Source organism: Diabrotica undecimpunctata, chromosome 2 (genome assembly GCF_040954645.1).
Source record: "Diabrotica undecimpunctata isolate CICGRU chromosome 2, icDiaUnde3, whole genome shotgun sequence".
NCBI lineage: Eukaryota > Metazoa > Arthropoda > Insecta > Coleoptera > Chrysomelidae > Diabrotica > Diabrotica undecimpunctata.
The window spans coordinates 115,519,328-115,537,020 of NC_092804.1; the positions used below are offsets into that span (position 1 = coordinate 115,519,328).

The 17,693-nt window shown below is 31.9% G+C and overlaps 2 protein-coding genes across 2 annotated transcripts in view; both read left to right on the forward strand.

The window, feature by feature from the left end:
• LOC140434798 (armadillo repeat-containing protein 6 homolog) overlaps positions 1 to 17,693 on the forward strand; it is an 81,265-nt gene that overhangs the window by 54,599 nt on the left and 8,973 nt on the right. Inside the window, exons 4-5 of the mRNA XM_072523318.1 lie at positions 1,437 to 1,639; positions 7,023 to 7,168. Coding sequence (XP_072379419.1) covers positions 1,437 to 1,639; positions 7,023 to 7,168 — 349 coding nt within the window. The remainder of the gene's footprint in view (positions 1 to 1,436; positions 1,640 to 7,022; positions 7,169 to 17,693) is intronic.
• Positions 15,202 to 16,545, forward strand: LOC140434799 (uncharacterized). Its single transcript, XM_072523319.1, has 3 exons — positions 15,202 to 15,434; positions 15,790 to 15,984; positions 16,149 to 16,545. Exons 1-3 carry the CDS (start codon positions 15,246 to 15,248, stop codon positions 16,434 to 16,436), a joined length of 672 nt encoding a protein of 223 aa, XP_072379420.1. The 5' UTR covers positions 15,202 to 15,245; the 3' UTR covers positions 16,437 to 16,545.

Here is a 17,693-nt window from a genome sequence, read left to right on the forward strand (position 1 = left end):
GTTCCCTCTTTAAATATAAAATGCCGTTAGTTCTGGAATTCCCTCGAAGCAGACATGAATTGGCTCGAACATGGGGGAAGACCGGTCTCATCGTGGGTCGCAGCGGTGTTGACCTGAATTGCCTCGAATGAACGGGAACCCAGACTGGTTTTTTATAGCGGCTCGGAGAAAATACTAGAATAGAAAAGAATTAGAAATAATATATTTACATTTTTGTGCGCCATAATATTTATCGTAACATTATCAACTGTTGCGGTGGCATAAACAGTGCCTCCGACATTTTCAAGGCATTATTCCTTCATTATATTATACGGATATTGCTTGGTAGCAGTTTTTACAGTACCCAAAAATTAGAGACTTCATTTGTTTAGTTCGACTGCCGTTTTGACTGAAGCAAACCAAGAATCTCTAACGATTATACGGCCAGACCCATAACATGGTTCCGTCAAACGTGGAGTGGGGGCAGTTCCTGGCCTAATTATTTTTGTCATTTCTTTTTAACCATATATTCTTTACCTTCGTTAATTTTAAGACGCAGCATAATATGGGACTCATCGGCATCAGCAAAAGTTTTCACCAACATTCACAACCTACACCTTTAGACTTTCTTCTTATCTTAGCCTTTTATAACGGCTGGCATTCCAGCAGGATCATAATTACCCCTTCCATACATTGATTCGTCTACACATAATTTATACCCGGGGTTAACTATAATCATTCCATTTTATATGAATCCTATGGTAACCCACGTCAAATCTTTTGCCAAAGGCTGGAGCAGGGAATAGTTCCTCATCTTACAAAGACCAGTATTCTCTTTTGCTATGTAGTATATTAGTACTCATAGTGTAAGTCATTCCGATCATTTTGAAAAATTCAAAATCTATCAAAAATATTGTTACCTTGGGTCACATGTTGTGCCATTGATCATCACCTGAACTTTTATCTTCACTATCGCATGATGAAGATAAACCCAAAAAAAATGGTTGATTTTGTTGTATTATGTTTAGGGACGTCTATTCGTTTTCTTTTCCCCTTCTGATCTACAAGAATATATGAAAAAAGTTAATAATGAAGCTAATCCAATGAAATTTTAAAATCAGATTACTTACCTTTATTTTTCTTTAACAAATTTAGTTTAATTGGCATTTCACTGTTATCTATATCCCATAAAACAATTGCGGTGTCATCTAAAATGGACTTTATAATGCCATGACATACTGCAGAATTGAATTTTGTTTTTTTGGTGTTTTTTTCCAAAATTTGATATACAAAAAATAAAAAAATTTGATTTTGAATACGTAGAAAATATTTTTTTGTTTCAAAATGCTACTTCATACTTTGATTGAAAAATCTCATAAAAGACCATATATTGTATTAAATGTATTTACTAGTACATTTTCTATTTCTTCGTTTCGATAACGTATTATTAATTTTAGACAGAACATATTCAACGCCCACGTTTTGGACAAACTAAAGGAATTACTAAATGACGGAAGCAGCGATATTTTAAGAGAAGTTTTAGCCGTTTGCCGAGCTCTAGTATTGGATGACGACATTAGAGTGGAATTCGGTAATGCCCATGAACATGCTCGAATTATTGCCAGTGAAATTTTGTGTCCCTTGACTCAGTTAATGACACGTAAGTTATTATTTCACATAAGATAGTGCCATAAGATAGTTTCAATTTGTAGATGGGTCAAAATTATGTTTCTTTTTGGGTACTAACCGAATTATCACTATTTACTCGTACTGAGAAAATAAAGATAAAATTATATGGAAGGTATAGTCGCCTCGTATTTCGGTGAGACTGTGGAAAAATATATTTATCTGTAATAAAAGCAGACAATAAAAAATAAAATAAAAGTACTCTACCAGGAGTAGTTATTAACTTCAAAATTATCAATGACTGAGATGTATAATAATACAAAGTTTTAATATTCTCATCAATATTTACATTTAGATGAGCCTGGTAAAATATGTACAGTCGCTCAGATAAAGTTATCATCGATGCATTCTTTGCGTAAGATAACAATTTTTGCCTGAGCAACCGAAACCATAAAGTAGTTTATCCCAATAAATTTCGTTTCGACCGTCCAGTGGTTTACAATTGGGTAGGCAGGTATAATATTTTATATTATTTTAAACTTTATTTTTAAACTAAATATTGTTTATTTGGATGAAACCTGGTATGGTATTCATGACACCGTGAAAAAAGTTGGACGAATAATAACAAAAAGTGTTCTAATTCATTACCGCCCAATAAAGGACAGATTTATAATTTTACACTGCGGTGTAGAAAATGGATGCATTGACGATTTATTATTAATATCTGTAAAAAAAAAAAGACGTGAATCTAGATTATCATGAGGATATGGAGGGTTCAATTTGTGAATCATGGTTTGAAAAATCTATATATATATATATATATATATATATATATATATATATATATATATATATATATATACATACATATATATCGCACAAGAAGTTCGAGCGTCAATTATAATGCTTTCAGCTATCAATATGATGGAAATGAAGTATAAAAAAAGTTCAACTCAGGAACCATAGATGTAAACGTTTAATGTTTTTTTTAAAGAAAAAAACAGAAGTTAGTTTTTATAAAACTAACTTCTGCAGTTGAAGAGCCAGCGGAACCCTCTAATCAATTGGAATATCTTTACAAAGCCGTGTAGTAAAATGTAAGCGACATTTTCAATACCTCTCTGATGAAACCATCCAAACATATGCTGAAACATGTTTATGAAGAATTGTGTTCTAAATTGTCTAAATCAGAAGCAATTGTAGAAACATGTTTATCAGAGTGTCCAAAGCAATCTGCTACAAGACTATAGGAGAAACATCTTACCTACATGACAGGACAGAGAATTATAATTTTACACTGCGGTGGAGAAAATAGATGGATCGATGATGTATTATTAATACCTACAAAAAAATATTAAAGGAACCTCTTCTTCCGAGATTACCTAAATATAGTGTGATTATCATGGACAACGTATCGTATTATTCAAGATTAATGAGAAAATTCCAAATATTACTTGAAACAAATTACAAATTCAAGAATTTGTTTGAGAAAGATTTGTACTTTGAGGCATCATATAGTAAAAAGGAATTGTTGGAGGTTGTTGACAGTAGACAGTACCAGAAGGAATATGTTATTGATAACTGTACTCGCAGTAATGGGCATACCGTGCTTGGTATGCCCAGTATTACAATTACTTCCTCCTTACTATTGTAAATTGAACCCAATAGAGTTAATATGGACACAACTTAAAGGTAATAGAAGAAGAAGAAACGTGGCTCCTAAATTTTTGTCTACTGCTCTCCAGTTAATTAGAAGAGAAGTCACAAAGATCACAGCAACCAACTGGAAAAGTGTAATCAAACATGTAATCGCAGTGGAAAATGACTATGTTAAATATTTACCAGCATTATCCAAATGAACTATAAATATAGAAGATACAACTGATACTAGTGATAACAGTGATTATGAGTAGATTATTAAGTTCTTATTTCCAACTAGGTGTTAGTTGAAACCTTTATTTTTATTGTAATTGTACAAATTCTCGTTTTGCTTATATATCTTTGAAAATAGAGTACAAACACACTTCATGATAGAACAAAAACATACAACATAATTTAATTTAAAATAATCAAAGTACAGGTTAGGTTATTATAAAATACCTGCTAATTATATAAAAAAGATGTTCATAAAAGTTTTAGACCTATTACCCATTTTTAAATTATTGAGATACTAAGTCTTCTCTCACACGGTGTCAAACCAAAGTTGTTAATAGAATACGCTGTATATAATTTAAAAAATTAATTCTTTATTTTTTTTATTACAATAACTAAGTTATCAGGGATAAAATGTGATCATAAGTTTTAAAACTTATGAGCAGTTGTGTTATTAAAACGTTTGTATACTAAAATACTTGTATATAAAAAATTTATTTAATTGTATGTGATAATTACTTTTATTAACAATTTTTTATAGGTATTGTTATTTTACAATAAGTTCTATTTAGCCGAGTCGATTAGTGTTATCACTTCCTAGATATATCACAGAAGTTAACAACACCAATATTTTTTATTTAAACTTTATAGAAAATGAAACTTTTTCTTAAATAAAAATAAAAACTTTTATTTAATTAAAAATTAGATATCTACGCTACTGTTCAATAAAGTAGTGGTAACTCTAACAGTGTTGCCATTTTAGTAGTATTTTACTCCTCTGGTTCCTATAAATTTTCTCACGAAATTACGTGTCGACTATAAGGTTGCATACTTTTCCTATTGCCATTTATATAAGAAAGAAATCATTCAAAAATCAACCATTTACGAGATTCAACTAGACAACCATTTATAAGGATCCCTGGAAATCATATAATTGTCTGAACCATGAATAAATTGTACACGTTACATGTTATGTTATTTCATATTGTTACTGTGAACACACCTTGGAGACCGTATATTTTAACGCGTTCTATTTTTAATCGATAATTAATTCAGAACATTCTGTTCACAGACGTTATTGAGATCGCAAGCAGCGACCTATCCCAATTGTAAACACGTTAAAAGTTTATATTAAAGTGAAAAGTAATATCTGCCTTTTTTGGTAAAAAATTTTGATCTGAACCCCAGTTGGGCCAGAGCGATGGAAGCGTAACTCAACATTTTGTCGATCTTAACACGGGTACCATGGGACCAATAATAACCTGGAACGATTATTGAGGAAAAGTTCGGTTCATCATTCCTAAGTATGAAGTAGTAGTTTCGTACACTATCTTGCCGAATGCTACTTCAAAAAGGAAATTTACCAATATCTCAGATATTTGTGTTACCGTATCCGTATTTTCCAATACCTAGTCGTATCGGTATCTTATCTCCAATTTCTCCTATTTTAGTTTACAGATTTATAAAACGGTTAGTAAACAAACATTTTTATGACTTCTGGTGTTCGTGGGGTCATAATATTTAATGGGGTTTTCTAAACATGGATGATTTATAGTAGTTATACGTTTACGTGTGATGAAGTAATAAAATGTATTGTCATAAATCACCCATATTTAGAACTCTATAAGAAAATTTAACTTGACGTTAAAATGGGTCATTATTCTTTCATTATTAAATTAACCAATGGCATAACAAAATAACTAATGAAAAACTATTCGTTTTTTGACAGCATAAGCGACAGAGTATTAAAATGCAAACAAAGAAAATATATCTATTAGCAAATACACTAATATACAGAGTGGCGCACCGAAAACGAAACAGGCATTTTCGGGAAGCTAATTAATTATCTTGGAAAATGCTCATACCCGTCGATTTCGTTTTAAATGAGGGCACTTAGTTATCACCAGTTCACTATAATATCTGCAGCAACTTGGAAGAGGCAACCTCTTCTGTTTCCTTAACTTTTTCCTTTTCAGGAGTCCCTGTTCCTTAATCTTATTTGCCATTCATTCCTGACCATCGTGTCTTCTTCATGTCAACTTTTCTCTCTTAAGTCCTCTATTACCCAGTCCTTCTATCTTCTCCTCGGTTTTGCCCTACCTCTCTCTCGACTTTTAACAGTTCTATCCTTCATCCCACATAGTTTTCAATTCTATGTCTGACGTGACCAAACCATTGCAATTTTTGATCTTGAACGTTTTTTGAGACTGCGGTCACCCAGCTCTCTCCCTAATCACGTCATTCCTGATCTTGTCCCTTCTAGTCTTACCCATCATTCACCGTAACATTTTCATTTCACCACCGTACACTAACGCAGACCTCACCACACTCTTGTATATCTTTCCTTTGAGTACATCGCCATTTTTCGATCGCAGAGTATCCTGCTCATTCGCTTTTTAACGTACTCATAACATCCTTGCTTTATTTCAGCATCGGTTCTTAACACTCTTTTATCCGCACTCTCAAACTTCCGCACGTGAGTCAAGTCCTTTGATGACTAGTCCTTGCTTTAGCAATGTTGTATAATCTTTTCATTCCTTCGGGTATATACAACTTTTTATACAACTTTGCAAACACATCTTTCCTTAGCAGTAGCTGGAGTGCGCTTTGCTTCTCTCTTTGCTACCTTGTATGTATCCCTATCTTCCTCTCTTTTAGACCTCTCATACCTTTTTGGACTCTTTATTCTAGCTAACCTTCTGTTAAATTTCATCGTTTCACCACCAAGTTTCTTTGTTCATAGGACAAAGAATAGGCCTTGCCCTTTATCATATGTTTTTCCTAGCACTTTCTCTCCCACTCGTACTACAACTTTGCTGTTGGCCTCCACCAGTCATTTACCGTATCTTTTTGCTTAAACTCTTCCAGCAGCATTCTACTCTTAGAAGAGGTGACATCACCCTTAAAATAATAAATAGAAAGGAGGTTCGGTCGAATAACACCTAATTTTAAAGATTGTTCTATTCTCTTTACATTTATATTGTGTATGATATAGTTATGGTCAATAGTTTTTGAATTTCATGGAGTTAATAGTTTAGAAGTTCATTTGAAGTAGTTATACTTTATTTCAGAATATTATTAGGGTCTACATTGTTAGGAAATCTATTACAGTATAAATTTGCAAGTAACTAGCGTAAAAATAAACAATGAGGACACTATTTTTAAATTAATGAATTTATTGAAAGCTAAAAATAAATAAAATAGAACTGGTTCCATTATGTTTAAGATATCTTCCATTTGTTTTTGTTAATATTGACATTAAATTATTTACGGTTTATAATTTTGCATATTTGTTTATCATTTTCAATGTAATACAAAGTCGGTGATTGATACGGCAAAACCTTTTATATATGTGGTTTTAAAAGTAGTGATGACATGATACATACTACGGCAGAAAGGGCTGAAATCATTGAAAAATTTTTTCGCCATTGAACCAGTTCGCTAATAGAAAAGTGCTGCTCGAAAATACCTGTGTCGTTTTTGGTGCGCCTCCCTGTATAATTTTGAACTTAAATTAGTATCCTTTATATACGTTTATTGTGCAGGTTTTAAAGCGGATGAACCTTTTATTCACGACCTGATGTTAACTGTATCTACTTTGATGGTAAGAACTGAATTTTGTCAAAAAGTTCAAGATGCCGGAGGAATTGAAATGATTGGAGAAGTCATGAACAATTTTGCTGCTAATGAGGTAAATGTTAAATTTTAAATAGTTATTTGATTTGACATTAATAATATATAAATAAATGATAGTCAAAGCGTTATTAGTAAAAATCTATTTATTTTACGACGGTATACATACAGATATTTATATGTAACTTACACTAGCCAAAATTAGTGAAGAGGCACGAGTTCTGAGTGCCCAGTGGTAAAATTCGAAAAAGTAGGGAAAGCTTAATTGTTTCTGAATTCACAGAGCAGTTACATTCATAATTTGCTGGCTAATTTTGTGCAGTGTTGTAACGTTGTGATATAAATATGGAAAAATATGCGAAAACGGCAATTTCTAAATCATCAAACAAAAAATGAAGCATAAAATGAACAATTGTTAATATATTTAATAAAAGTGCAGAAAATTTACATTACCTACTGATTAACTAATAAAATAGCAATTGGTTACTTCCGAAAACCTGGGAAAAAGTCTGCAGGCGATACTATTTTATTAAAGGGCTTTACAATAACGCAGATAAATACTAATACAAATAATGATTTACCAGTATCAGTAATGAGTATCAGTTTATCGGAAAATAACATTAACATTAGCATAAATAAATGTAGTATAAAAAACTCGAAACATCGAAGCAAAAACTTCTGTTGTCAGTGGTATAATATTTAATTAAAAAATCCAATTAAATATCTAAATTTATTGTAATAAAGTTTTAATTTTCTCGAATTAATAAATATTTTTAAGGGAATCTGACAAATTATTAATCATAAAACTTTGATATTTGATATTCTTAACAACTTCATGGTTATCATACCAAATTTCATCTTTTATAGTTGGTCGTTTCCACCAACCGCCAGCCTTACCCATTGCATTAGCCAACACTTTTCACTGTTATCTGTAATTTGTGCTGGATAATATTCTTAAAAATAGGCAACTACTTTATATATATAAACTTCCTATTGTTCCTAACAATAGGAAGTTTACTCTACTTTAGTTTACTCTTCGTCACTAACTGACCCATCTTTTTATTCTTCTGTGCTTTTTTGTTTATTTTTAATGATCTTTTTTCTAGGTCTTTTTATATTTTCCTTGCACAATTTCTTATTTTCTTCTCTTTTTTTCTTTAATTGTGTTTTTCTATCTTCATCTTTTTTCAAAAAATATTGTCTCCAAGCGTCGAAGGTGCTTATCGAAGGAACCTTAAATCGACACTTTCTTGAGGTTATTTTTTTCGTAGGTTCAGGCCAGAACAATGAGTTTTTAAACGGGGATGGTATAACCACTCCTGGCAGAACATGAGAATATTTAGTATTGCTGTAAGTTTTCTTTTCTTCATATTTATTGACTAATTCCTCTCTTAGTTGCTTGTCTTCAATATCAGTTGATTTTTCTGGTGTCAATTGTAAAGTTACTAATTTTTTTTAGTATTATTTTCCTCTTCTTTGGCAGATTCCCCTTTTACTTGCTCGTCTTCAATGATACCATTTTGTGTTTCTGAAGTCCACTGAGCGTTTCCTGATATTTCTATACTATTATTTTCTTTATTGACTGATTCCTTTGGTATTTGCTCGCTTTCAATGACATCAATTCGTTTTTCTGGGGTCAATGAAATAATTTCTAATACATTATTTTTCTTTCCTATAACATTAGTTTTTGTTGTTTCGTCGAATATTTTTTTCCTGCTTGTTTCGTCAATGCTTTTTCTGTTCTTCAATAATTGTTAATTCTTTTTTAGCATTTTCCCTAAGGCCAAAAAGTTCTGCTTCTGTTTCAGTGTCTTTAACTATGTCTTGTATGTCCAGAATTACCCCTTGTAACGTATCATCAGCTTCAAATTCCACTTTATTTTCCCATCCTTCTTCTAGAATTAGGTCTTCTAGTATGTTGGAGGATTTATCAATATTTTGGGATTATCCAGATTCCTGATATAGTTTGTACCAAACTTCATACACACTCTTATCTTTAATTTCACTTGTCCACTCTGCACCCATCAGTCCATAACATTTAGTCAAACAATCTTGCTGAATGAACGATTCCGGATATCGCAAATGACTCACTATTTCAGGATCTGGTTCGGCTATACTTGTGTTAAGCTCATTGTCTTAAGCGAGAAGTTTATGATAAATCGATATTATCAGCATTAAATATACAAAGACCACATACTTTAAAAGATTTTTTGAAAATATCTTCCACATTTGTTATTGAACTTAGAACATTTTGAAGTTCAGGAGCAAAGGTGTCTTTTCCTAAATGTTTATAATTATTTTGGGTTTTAAAATTTTGTACTTCAGTTTTCCATTTTATTTTTAAAGATTTAAACAATCTCACATCTAGAGGTTGTAGAATATGTGACAAACTTTTCAAGATTATTTGTTTTTCTCTACAGTATTCAGTCAGAGGTAAGGCCACGTGTGACTTATGTCTATCCAAGTATATTACTGGAAACTGAATATTTTCAGATAAGAACCATGGGTAAAAAATGTTTGTTATATATTCGAAAAAAGATTCTGAAGTCATCCATCCGCTGGTTGACTTACCAATACCCCAACCTTTAGGCACCTGTGATACTATGTGCTTGGGTATTCTTTCAAATGCGTACATTACCATGGGTGGAGCTAATTGACCCGCAGCATTAGCCATAAGAAGAACAGTCAAACATTCTTTGTCATTACCGGATCTATAGTGCAGGGACTTACTTCCTTTCTTGGCAAGTACCTTGCGACCTTTTGGCGAGAGAAAAAAAGCAGACTCATCCGTGTTGTATATTCTTTTTGGATCAGTTATATTAATATTACATGAAATAAAGTATTCTTCAATATCCTTATGCCAGTTTCTGATTTTGTTTTCGGTTACGGCTGCTCGAGATGTACATAAGTTTTGAGCTATTTGTTCGCTAATTTCTTAGGGTGCTTTAAATTTTTTATCAGAAGGCAAACAGTATCGAGCAATTGATCCTTGGTGACAGGAAAACCCATTCGCCCCATATTAATTATCCATTGAAACAATAGATTTTCTTCATGAACGGATAGTACAGAAGGTGCTCCGCTGCGACATTCTTTTGGGTAAATGTCCCGGATCTTCCCAATGAGTGTAATTCTCGGGACGTTATATTGCGTCGCTGCAGCTTAACAAGGTGTTTCACCTGTAATGGCATCTAAAGCACGTTTTCCATCATCTTGGGTATATGCCTTCTTTTTCGTCGACATTCTGTAAATAAAGCAAAAAACTATTGCAAATGATATCTAAATGTTAAAATAACAGAGAGTATCCGTTTACACAAATTGAACATAAATCCGACAGTTGAAGTCCCTAACTCCGACACCTGTGTCGGAATTTGGGTACAAGCTGTAAAAACAATTCTACTAACTAAAACGGTATAGACTTATGTTAATATAAGAGAAACGAAAGAAATAGAACTATATCCACTTTATAACTTATGTACGCAATTCCGACACCCAGTGTCTGATTTACGAAACACAGGAAATTGCCTTATTACACAGCCCTTATTGCCCTTACACAGGAATGTAACTTATTCCGTCACCATTAAAATTTTTGGATGCTGTAATTATAATGACAGAATTTTAACTTAAAATGAAAATTTAAAGCCCTTATATACAACTTCAACAAAGTTTGGATGGACACAACACACAATTTGCAAGAACCGTTCAACTTTTAGGTTATGTATTGACAGATACAATGTCAGTAAGATAGGAAACGAATTTTGAAATGAAAAAACCAATGTTAAATTAAACCAATAGATGTCTTAATATTTATCTGGATATACTAAATTTCCTATTTTAACCGAATAAACAGAAATATGTCTGAATTTAGGACAGTGTCTGAATTTGGGTCACTTACCTTAATCCCAGTAAGTTAGAAAACCATAAATGTAAAATTTTGACTGGTAATGAAATGTGTGGTTTATATTACTTACTTTATATATATATATATATATATATATATATATATATATATATATATATATATATATATATATTATATAACTATCCGGGAACAGTATGACCATACTCGAAATAAAATTCCACATCCGAATGGGTATGCGAGAGTTTGGCAACTAATCTGAGATGCCGGTAATAATAAATGGACTCTAAAACTTATTGCATTCTATTCGTAGAAGTGTTAAGAGATTTCCTGAACAAAATTGATGATTTGGAAATAAAAATTGCGTTATTGAACAAGGAAAATGCATTTTCCAAAGTGTATTTCGAAGTGGTTAAAAGAGATAAATTTTTAATTCCGAAATAATTGACGGAAATGAGTTCAGTATTACTACTCGGAGGTTTTGGAATCGCCGAACACAAATATTATGATGTCGATGTCTCCGCCAGGATGGGCATCATCCCCTGGAGTTGTATGGAAATTCGAGTCATAAGTGCAAACTCATTACTTGCCTTTTTTTATTTTTTATTCGAGAGTTTTGGAGTCGCTGAACACTAATATTATGTCGGCGATGGCCTTTGAGGCGCCTGGTCGTGCCTTGTCTCCTGGAGTTTTGTGGAAATTCGATACAAAATTAGTGCAAACTTGTTATTCGGAGTGAACACAAATATCATCACGTTGATGGTCTCCGATGGTATCACCTGGTGCACAGGACGGGCCTCGTCACCTATAGTTTAATGGAAATTAGATACAAAATCAGTTCGTCATGAGCACCAGGTGCCTCGTAGACCATTGCCGACATATTAATCGTGGTCAGCGATCCCAAAACCGCCAGAGTAATGAGTTTGCGTTGATTTTTTATATTCACAAAACTCCAGGAGACGAGGCCTCTCCTAGGCAGCAGGTGCCTCGGAAACCATCGCCGTCATGATATTCGTTATCAGAGAACTCAAAAATCGCGAGTAACGAGTTTGCACGTATGTATCGAATTTCCAAAAGACTTTCAGTGACCTCGAAACCCTACTAACATTGAACCTAGAAGTAGAAGTACTAATATTGAACCCATTTCCATCAATTATTTCCGATTTACTAATTTATTATTTTCCTTCACTTCGAAATGCACTTTGGAAAATGCATTTTCTTTGTTAAATAATGCAATTTTCATTTCCACATCATCATTTTTGATCTCAAAATTTTCTGGCACTCTTACGATTCGAGTGCAACAATTTTCATTGACATTCTTCCACCTTCAAAAATTTGGTAGGGTTTGGGCTTTTTACTGCTTCATTGACTCGCCTACAAGTAATTATTTGGATAACTGTTCCAAAGAATCTGCAAAATAAAAATTCCATTCATTTTGATCCGTTAAATTTTATTAATGATCTGGATGTATTTGTATTATTTTCCTAATCAACTATTTAAAAGTAAATGTCACCTTCTTTTAATGCATTTTCCTTTTTTCAACGTACTTCTTAAATTGAAAGTTAAAAGTCCGTAGCAAACAATAACAAGTGAACAGAAATTGTATTCTCATTGTATACTTTTTCCAATGTCAGTTTGCCAAGCGTCGGCTTTTGAGATTCTTTGATGCCAATGCCGACCATTGGCGTGGAAATTAAGAAAAGGGATCAGTTATCAAACGCATATTTCAAGAAAAATCATATAATTTTTATTAATTTTTACATAATTATATTCAGGAAAATTTCTCAATTTTTGGGCAGAAATTGTTTAAACAATTTTTTAAACAAATTCAAAATATCACCTTTTGTGCTCCAAAAAATATTTTTTAGGTTTTTGGGTGACTCTAAATAAGATCTATGTCATTTTTCTCAAAAGTTTATAGTTTTGGAGATATAAGCGATTTAAAATCCGAAAAATGCGATACCTAATATGCATTTTCGAGGCTTGAAAAATATGTAAATGAGTATTTTTGAGATTCAAGAGTGTCTAAACTAAAGTCTCAACATTGATTTTGGTGAGAAATTGGAGCAATATTTTCCGTAGCAGAAAAAGGTGATCTTTTGAATTTGAATTGTTTCCGGCAAAAATGTCCCGCACCCTTCAACCTTCGATTTGTTTAAACGGGGCATTTTTGAATAGGACTCTTCAAAGGACAGAATCAGTTTTTTTTTTTCAAATGGGAGCGGGCTCACAACATCGAATAAATAACAAATTAATTCTTTCAAATTAAAGCTTGTTAATTTTAGTGATTTATAAGAATATTGGACTTATTATTTAGTTTTTACATAAACCATAATATTTTTTTTACAATTATCTGTAAATAATGGCTCATTCTGTCAGAAAATTTTAAAAGATTGTCTATCCAGCAATTAAGATAGTCAACTGAAATTTAATTTTTAAACACGGCCTACTGTTAATGCACAAACAGGGTGAATCTTCAATATTTTGCTTCGAGTCAGAGATATCTGAAAAAGTTATTTGGAAAAGATGTTCCAAATATTATTAAAACCCCACATAACAAAGTTTATGTCAAAATTCGCACTTTTACTTTTTTCATTAATTGAAGAGCTTATTTCCAAAGTGTCTTAAATCCAAAATTTCGATTTTTTTAATTTTCTTTTTTTAAACTTTATAGATTTCTTCAAGTCTAGAATAAAGTTATATGTACCAAAACAACTTCTTATTTACCATTTAAAAGTGCATATGAAAATTGTAAAATTGTATAATTTGTATGTTAAATTTGTATGAAAATCTGTAATTTCATGGATTTCATTATATGGATTTAAGACACTTTGGAAATAAGCTCTTCAATTGTAGTCGGGATTCTAAAACGGACAGTTGGTTGTCCCGAGATGCATCTTTAGACAGCCAATTGTAGATTTAGGATCGAGATTACAAATAATACTGAAAAACTAAAATTGTGAATTTTGTCATGAAATTTGGTATGTGCGGTTACAATAAGTGGAACAACTTTTCCAAATAAGTTTTTCCGATTTCTCTAACGCGAAGCAAAATATCGAAAATTTACTCTTCGCGATTCTTTACGATTCGCAGTAAGCCGCGTTTATATTTAAATTTCAGATGACTATCTTAAAAAAATGTGCACTATCAACATGTATGACTGTGCAAAATGTCAAATCTGTATGTATTTTAGTAGCTGATATATAGAGGTGTCTTCATCTTAAATGCGACACACTGTATAATAATGAATACTAGTGTTCAAGATGCATCGCGATAGCTGTAAAGAAATTAATTAGAAGGACTGAAAAGAATCGTCAGAGTCTTCTGAAGTCGAATCGTTCCCAGGTTGGATAACTATTGGTGCTATTGCCGGTAAAACAGGATATTCGTTTTCTATTTTTACAACATGAGCTTCGCAATTTTTCTACACATCGCTAATAATGCCACTAATTATTTCTCGAATATTCTCAATGGCCACTGCGCTTAATGTTGGTGACTGATTATATTTTCGCAATCGTTTTTTTACGGTACCCCAAACCATTTCAATTGGATTAAAAATGCAATAGTATGAGGGTAATCGCAAAAGAGTATGGCCGTGCCTGCTGCAAATGGTGTCAATAACATATTCGTTTTTAAAATTCCGACTTTTGATCATTCTAATTAATTCTTTCTTTACTGGAATCTTTTTAGGAACAGTGATGTTTTTAAGTTGCATAAATTTTAAAATTTCGTCCTTTTTCGTGTTATTATTAGGTATTTTATTTAATATGCGGGAATGATACGACGCATTATCCATAACAATCATTGAATTCGGCGGAATATTGGGAAAGAGTTGTTCAACAAACCACTTTTCAAATAAATTGGCTGTCATATCTTCGTGATAATCGGCAGAAGACTTTGTTATATTTTTGGCCGACAATGGGGTGTATTCTGTAACATTTCCGTTAAATTTAAGAGGCCTCTAAAATTTAACTTTTAACGGTCCTCTTAAAGTTTTAGGTAACATTGACATTCTGTAAAGAAATATTATAGAGGACCGCTAAAATATATTTTTTTAGAGGAATCCTCTAAAAGGTTTTCAATCAGATACGGCAACGTCGCACGTTGATCGTGTTTAAACTACTAGTAAGGTAGAAATTGACCAAAAACTAAGTGTCGGAGGCCAAAAACTTAAAACAGAAGAAGAAATTGACAGTCTGCTTGACTTATGAAAATATATTTGTATTTCAGTTTATTTGTATTCGCGTTGGATTTATTTTCGTTTGAATAAAATTTCAATATGTTTCGTGCTCCACGAACCACAAAAGCACAAAAAGAGTTTTTAATAAGCTTCCTAGAAGAAAACAAAATTCTAACCAGGATTAAAGTAAATCCTAGTGAATTAGGAAAAGTCCATGTGTTATGGGAAAATATGGTGATGGAATTAAATAAAATGGGGCCGCCCAAAACTATAAAAGCATGGAAAGATGTAAGTATAACTTAGCAATATTAAATGTATGTATATATTAGGTTCATTCTTAAATAAGAAGCAAGTGTGCACCACATGGCACATGATTCCCGGAATCAAAAATGTAATTTGTTGCCATGTAATGCAATTATGTGCTTCTAATTTAAAATAATTTAAAAAAACAACAATGTAAGATTTTGTACTTAAACTGAAGAATACCTATTTAAAATGCATAAACTAATACTGTAAATATGTTGTAAATGTAAATATTTTGACCCACTTAAGTATATGGTGTATATATATATATATATATATATATATATATATATATATATATATATATATATATCAATTTTATAAAATAATAAATTTTCAGACAATATCAGAAATGAAAACTAAAGCTAAGAGACGTTCTAGAGAGGTGAGGTATGGATGCCAGGGAACTGGAGGAGGAGGTGCTACCAAACCATTAACTCCTTTCGAAGAAAGGATATTGGGTCTACTAGTTTCTGAGCTATCAGTAGAAGGAGCCCAATTATCAGAAGCTGGCGTGGAAATGATTGTTACCGAAGTAAGTTCTTTGTCACTAAATTGATATACTATCAGAATGTGTTTTTGACTGACATATATTTTGTGATATATTCAATAAAACATTTTATTTAGATAATAAGGTATTATTACTAAATTGAAATTATATATGAATATATTTCATTTGCTTTTTTTCACTATTTATAGGAAGAATTATTTGAACTGCCAGTGGAAATTGCCTCCACTCCAGGTTATGTACCTCCACAGCCAACTCCCTCAACAGAGCCAAGTCACAATATTGAAAATATAGATAGCCCACCTGCAATATCCACAAGGAGAAGACCTAGAAGAGTGAATAGAGGTAGGGCAGGAAGTAGGGTGACAACTGCTATGGAACTGCATGACCGCCAGTTGGCAAACCTTGCCAGGTCAAATTATGCCATTGCGTCAGCATTGAATAGAGTGGCCAGGGCCATTTTATCATTTAGGAGATAAAAATTACAAAAAAAAAAAATTTATACAAATAAATGTTTTTCTTAAAAATTTTCTCTTTTTTTTTCTTTAACTCCTTAGACTGTGTATAATAGGCACCAAATAAACAAGTAAATTTATTTTCTATCACTAAACATCCTGGCGGAAAACAAGGTCAGTTATTTATTTTTTGGTAAAACTTATTATTTTCCAATTAAAATATTTATAAATATGGTTTTATGGGGTTAAACCACAATTATTGGTTGTAATTGTGATGAAATCACATTTTTAATGAATTAATATTTGATGTTTCAATTTTCACTCCAGAAATCATTTTCAAAAAAGGTTTTTTTACAAATTATGTAAAATGTGTATAATCCATATTTACATAATTTGTAAACCTGTTTTGAGAACAATTTCTGGAATTGAAATTAAAACTTCAAATATTAGTAAATGAAAAATGTGATTTTTACCACAACAAATAATTGTGGCTTAATCCAATAAAAACATATTTAACTTGACTATACCAAAAGTAGTTTCAGAACATTGCTAAAATATTTTTATTCATAAAATCATACATTATTAAAATATTGTTGAACAATTGCATCTCGGATTTGTTCTCCTCTTCTGTACCAATTTTGGTCAAATGGTACATTTTCAATTATATTGAGATCATTTTCATCGTCCAGTTCTAAACCTTCTGGAACTTCATCTTTATAAAAATTTGATATATTGTGTAGTGCACCACAACTATAAATAATTTTCCCTGCTTTAATAGGATTATAATTTAACACACGATGCTTTGATAAACATCGAAATCTTGATTTCAGCACTCCATTCAATTTTTCTACTGTATTCCGACTTCTTATAAAATGGTAATTATAATTATTTTCAGGTGTATTTTCTTGGGGATTCTCAAATGGTGTCATTAAAAAAGGTTGCAAAGGGTAACCAGAATCACCGATAAGGAAATAATTAGCACCTCCAATATACAAATTCTGCATTATTGTTTTAATATTTGAAGCTTGCCAAATGGCAGAGTCATGAGTAGATCCAGGAAAACGTGCGTTCATATTTAAAATATTGTACTCACTATCCACAATAATTTGGCAGTTTATACTGTAGTACCCTTTTCTACAATAGTATGGAAGGGCCGGGTAGTTTTCTGGAGGAGATATAATTGCAATATGAGTGCAATCTATAGCCCCCAAACATTGTGGAAAGTTATATTTATTTCTGAAACCATTACAAATAGTATTTCTGGAATGCTCATTAATTGGA

Coding starts and splice junctions, on each gene's coding strand:
- LOC140434799 (XM_072523319.1), top strand. CDS start 15,246: ATGTTTCGTGCTCCACGAACCACAAAAGCACAAAAAGAGTTTTTAATA. Junction 15,435..15,789: donor CTATAAAAGCATGGAAAGAT/GTAAGTATAACT, acceptor ATAAATTTTCAG/ACAATATCAGAAATGAAAAC. Junction 15,985..16,148: donor TGGAAATGATTGTTACCGAA/GTAAGTTCTTTG, acceptor CACTATTTATAG/GAAGAATTATTTGAACTGCC.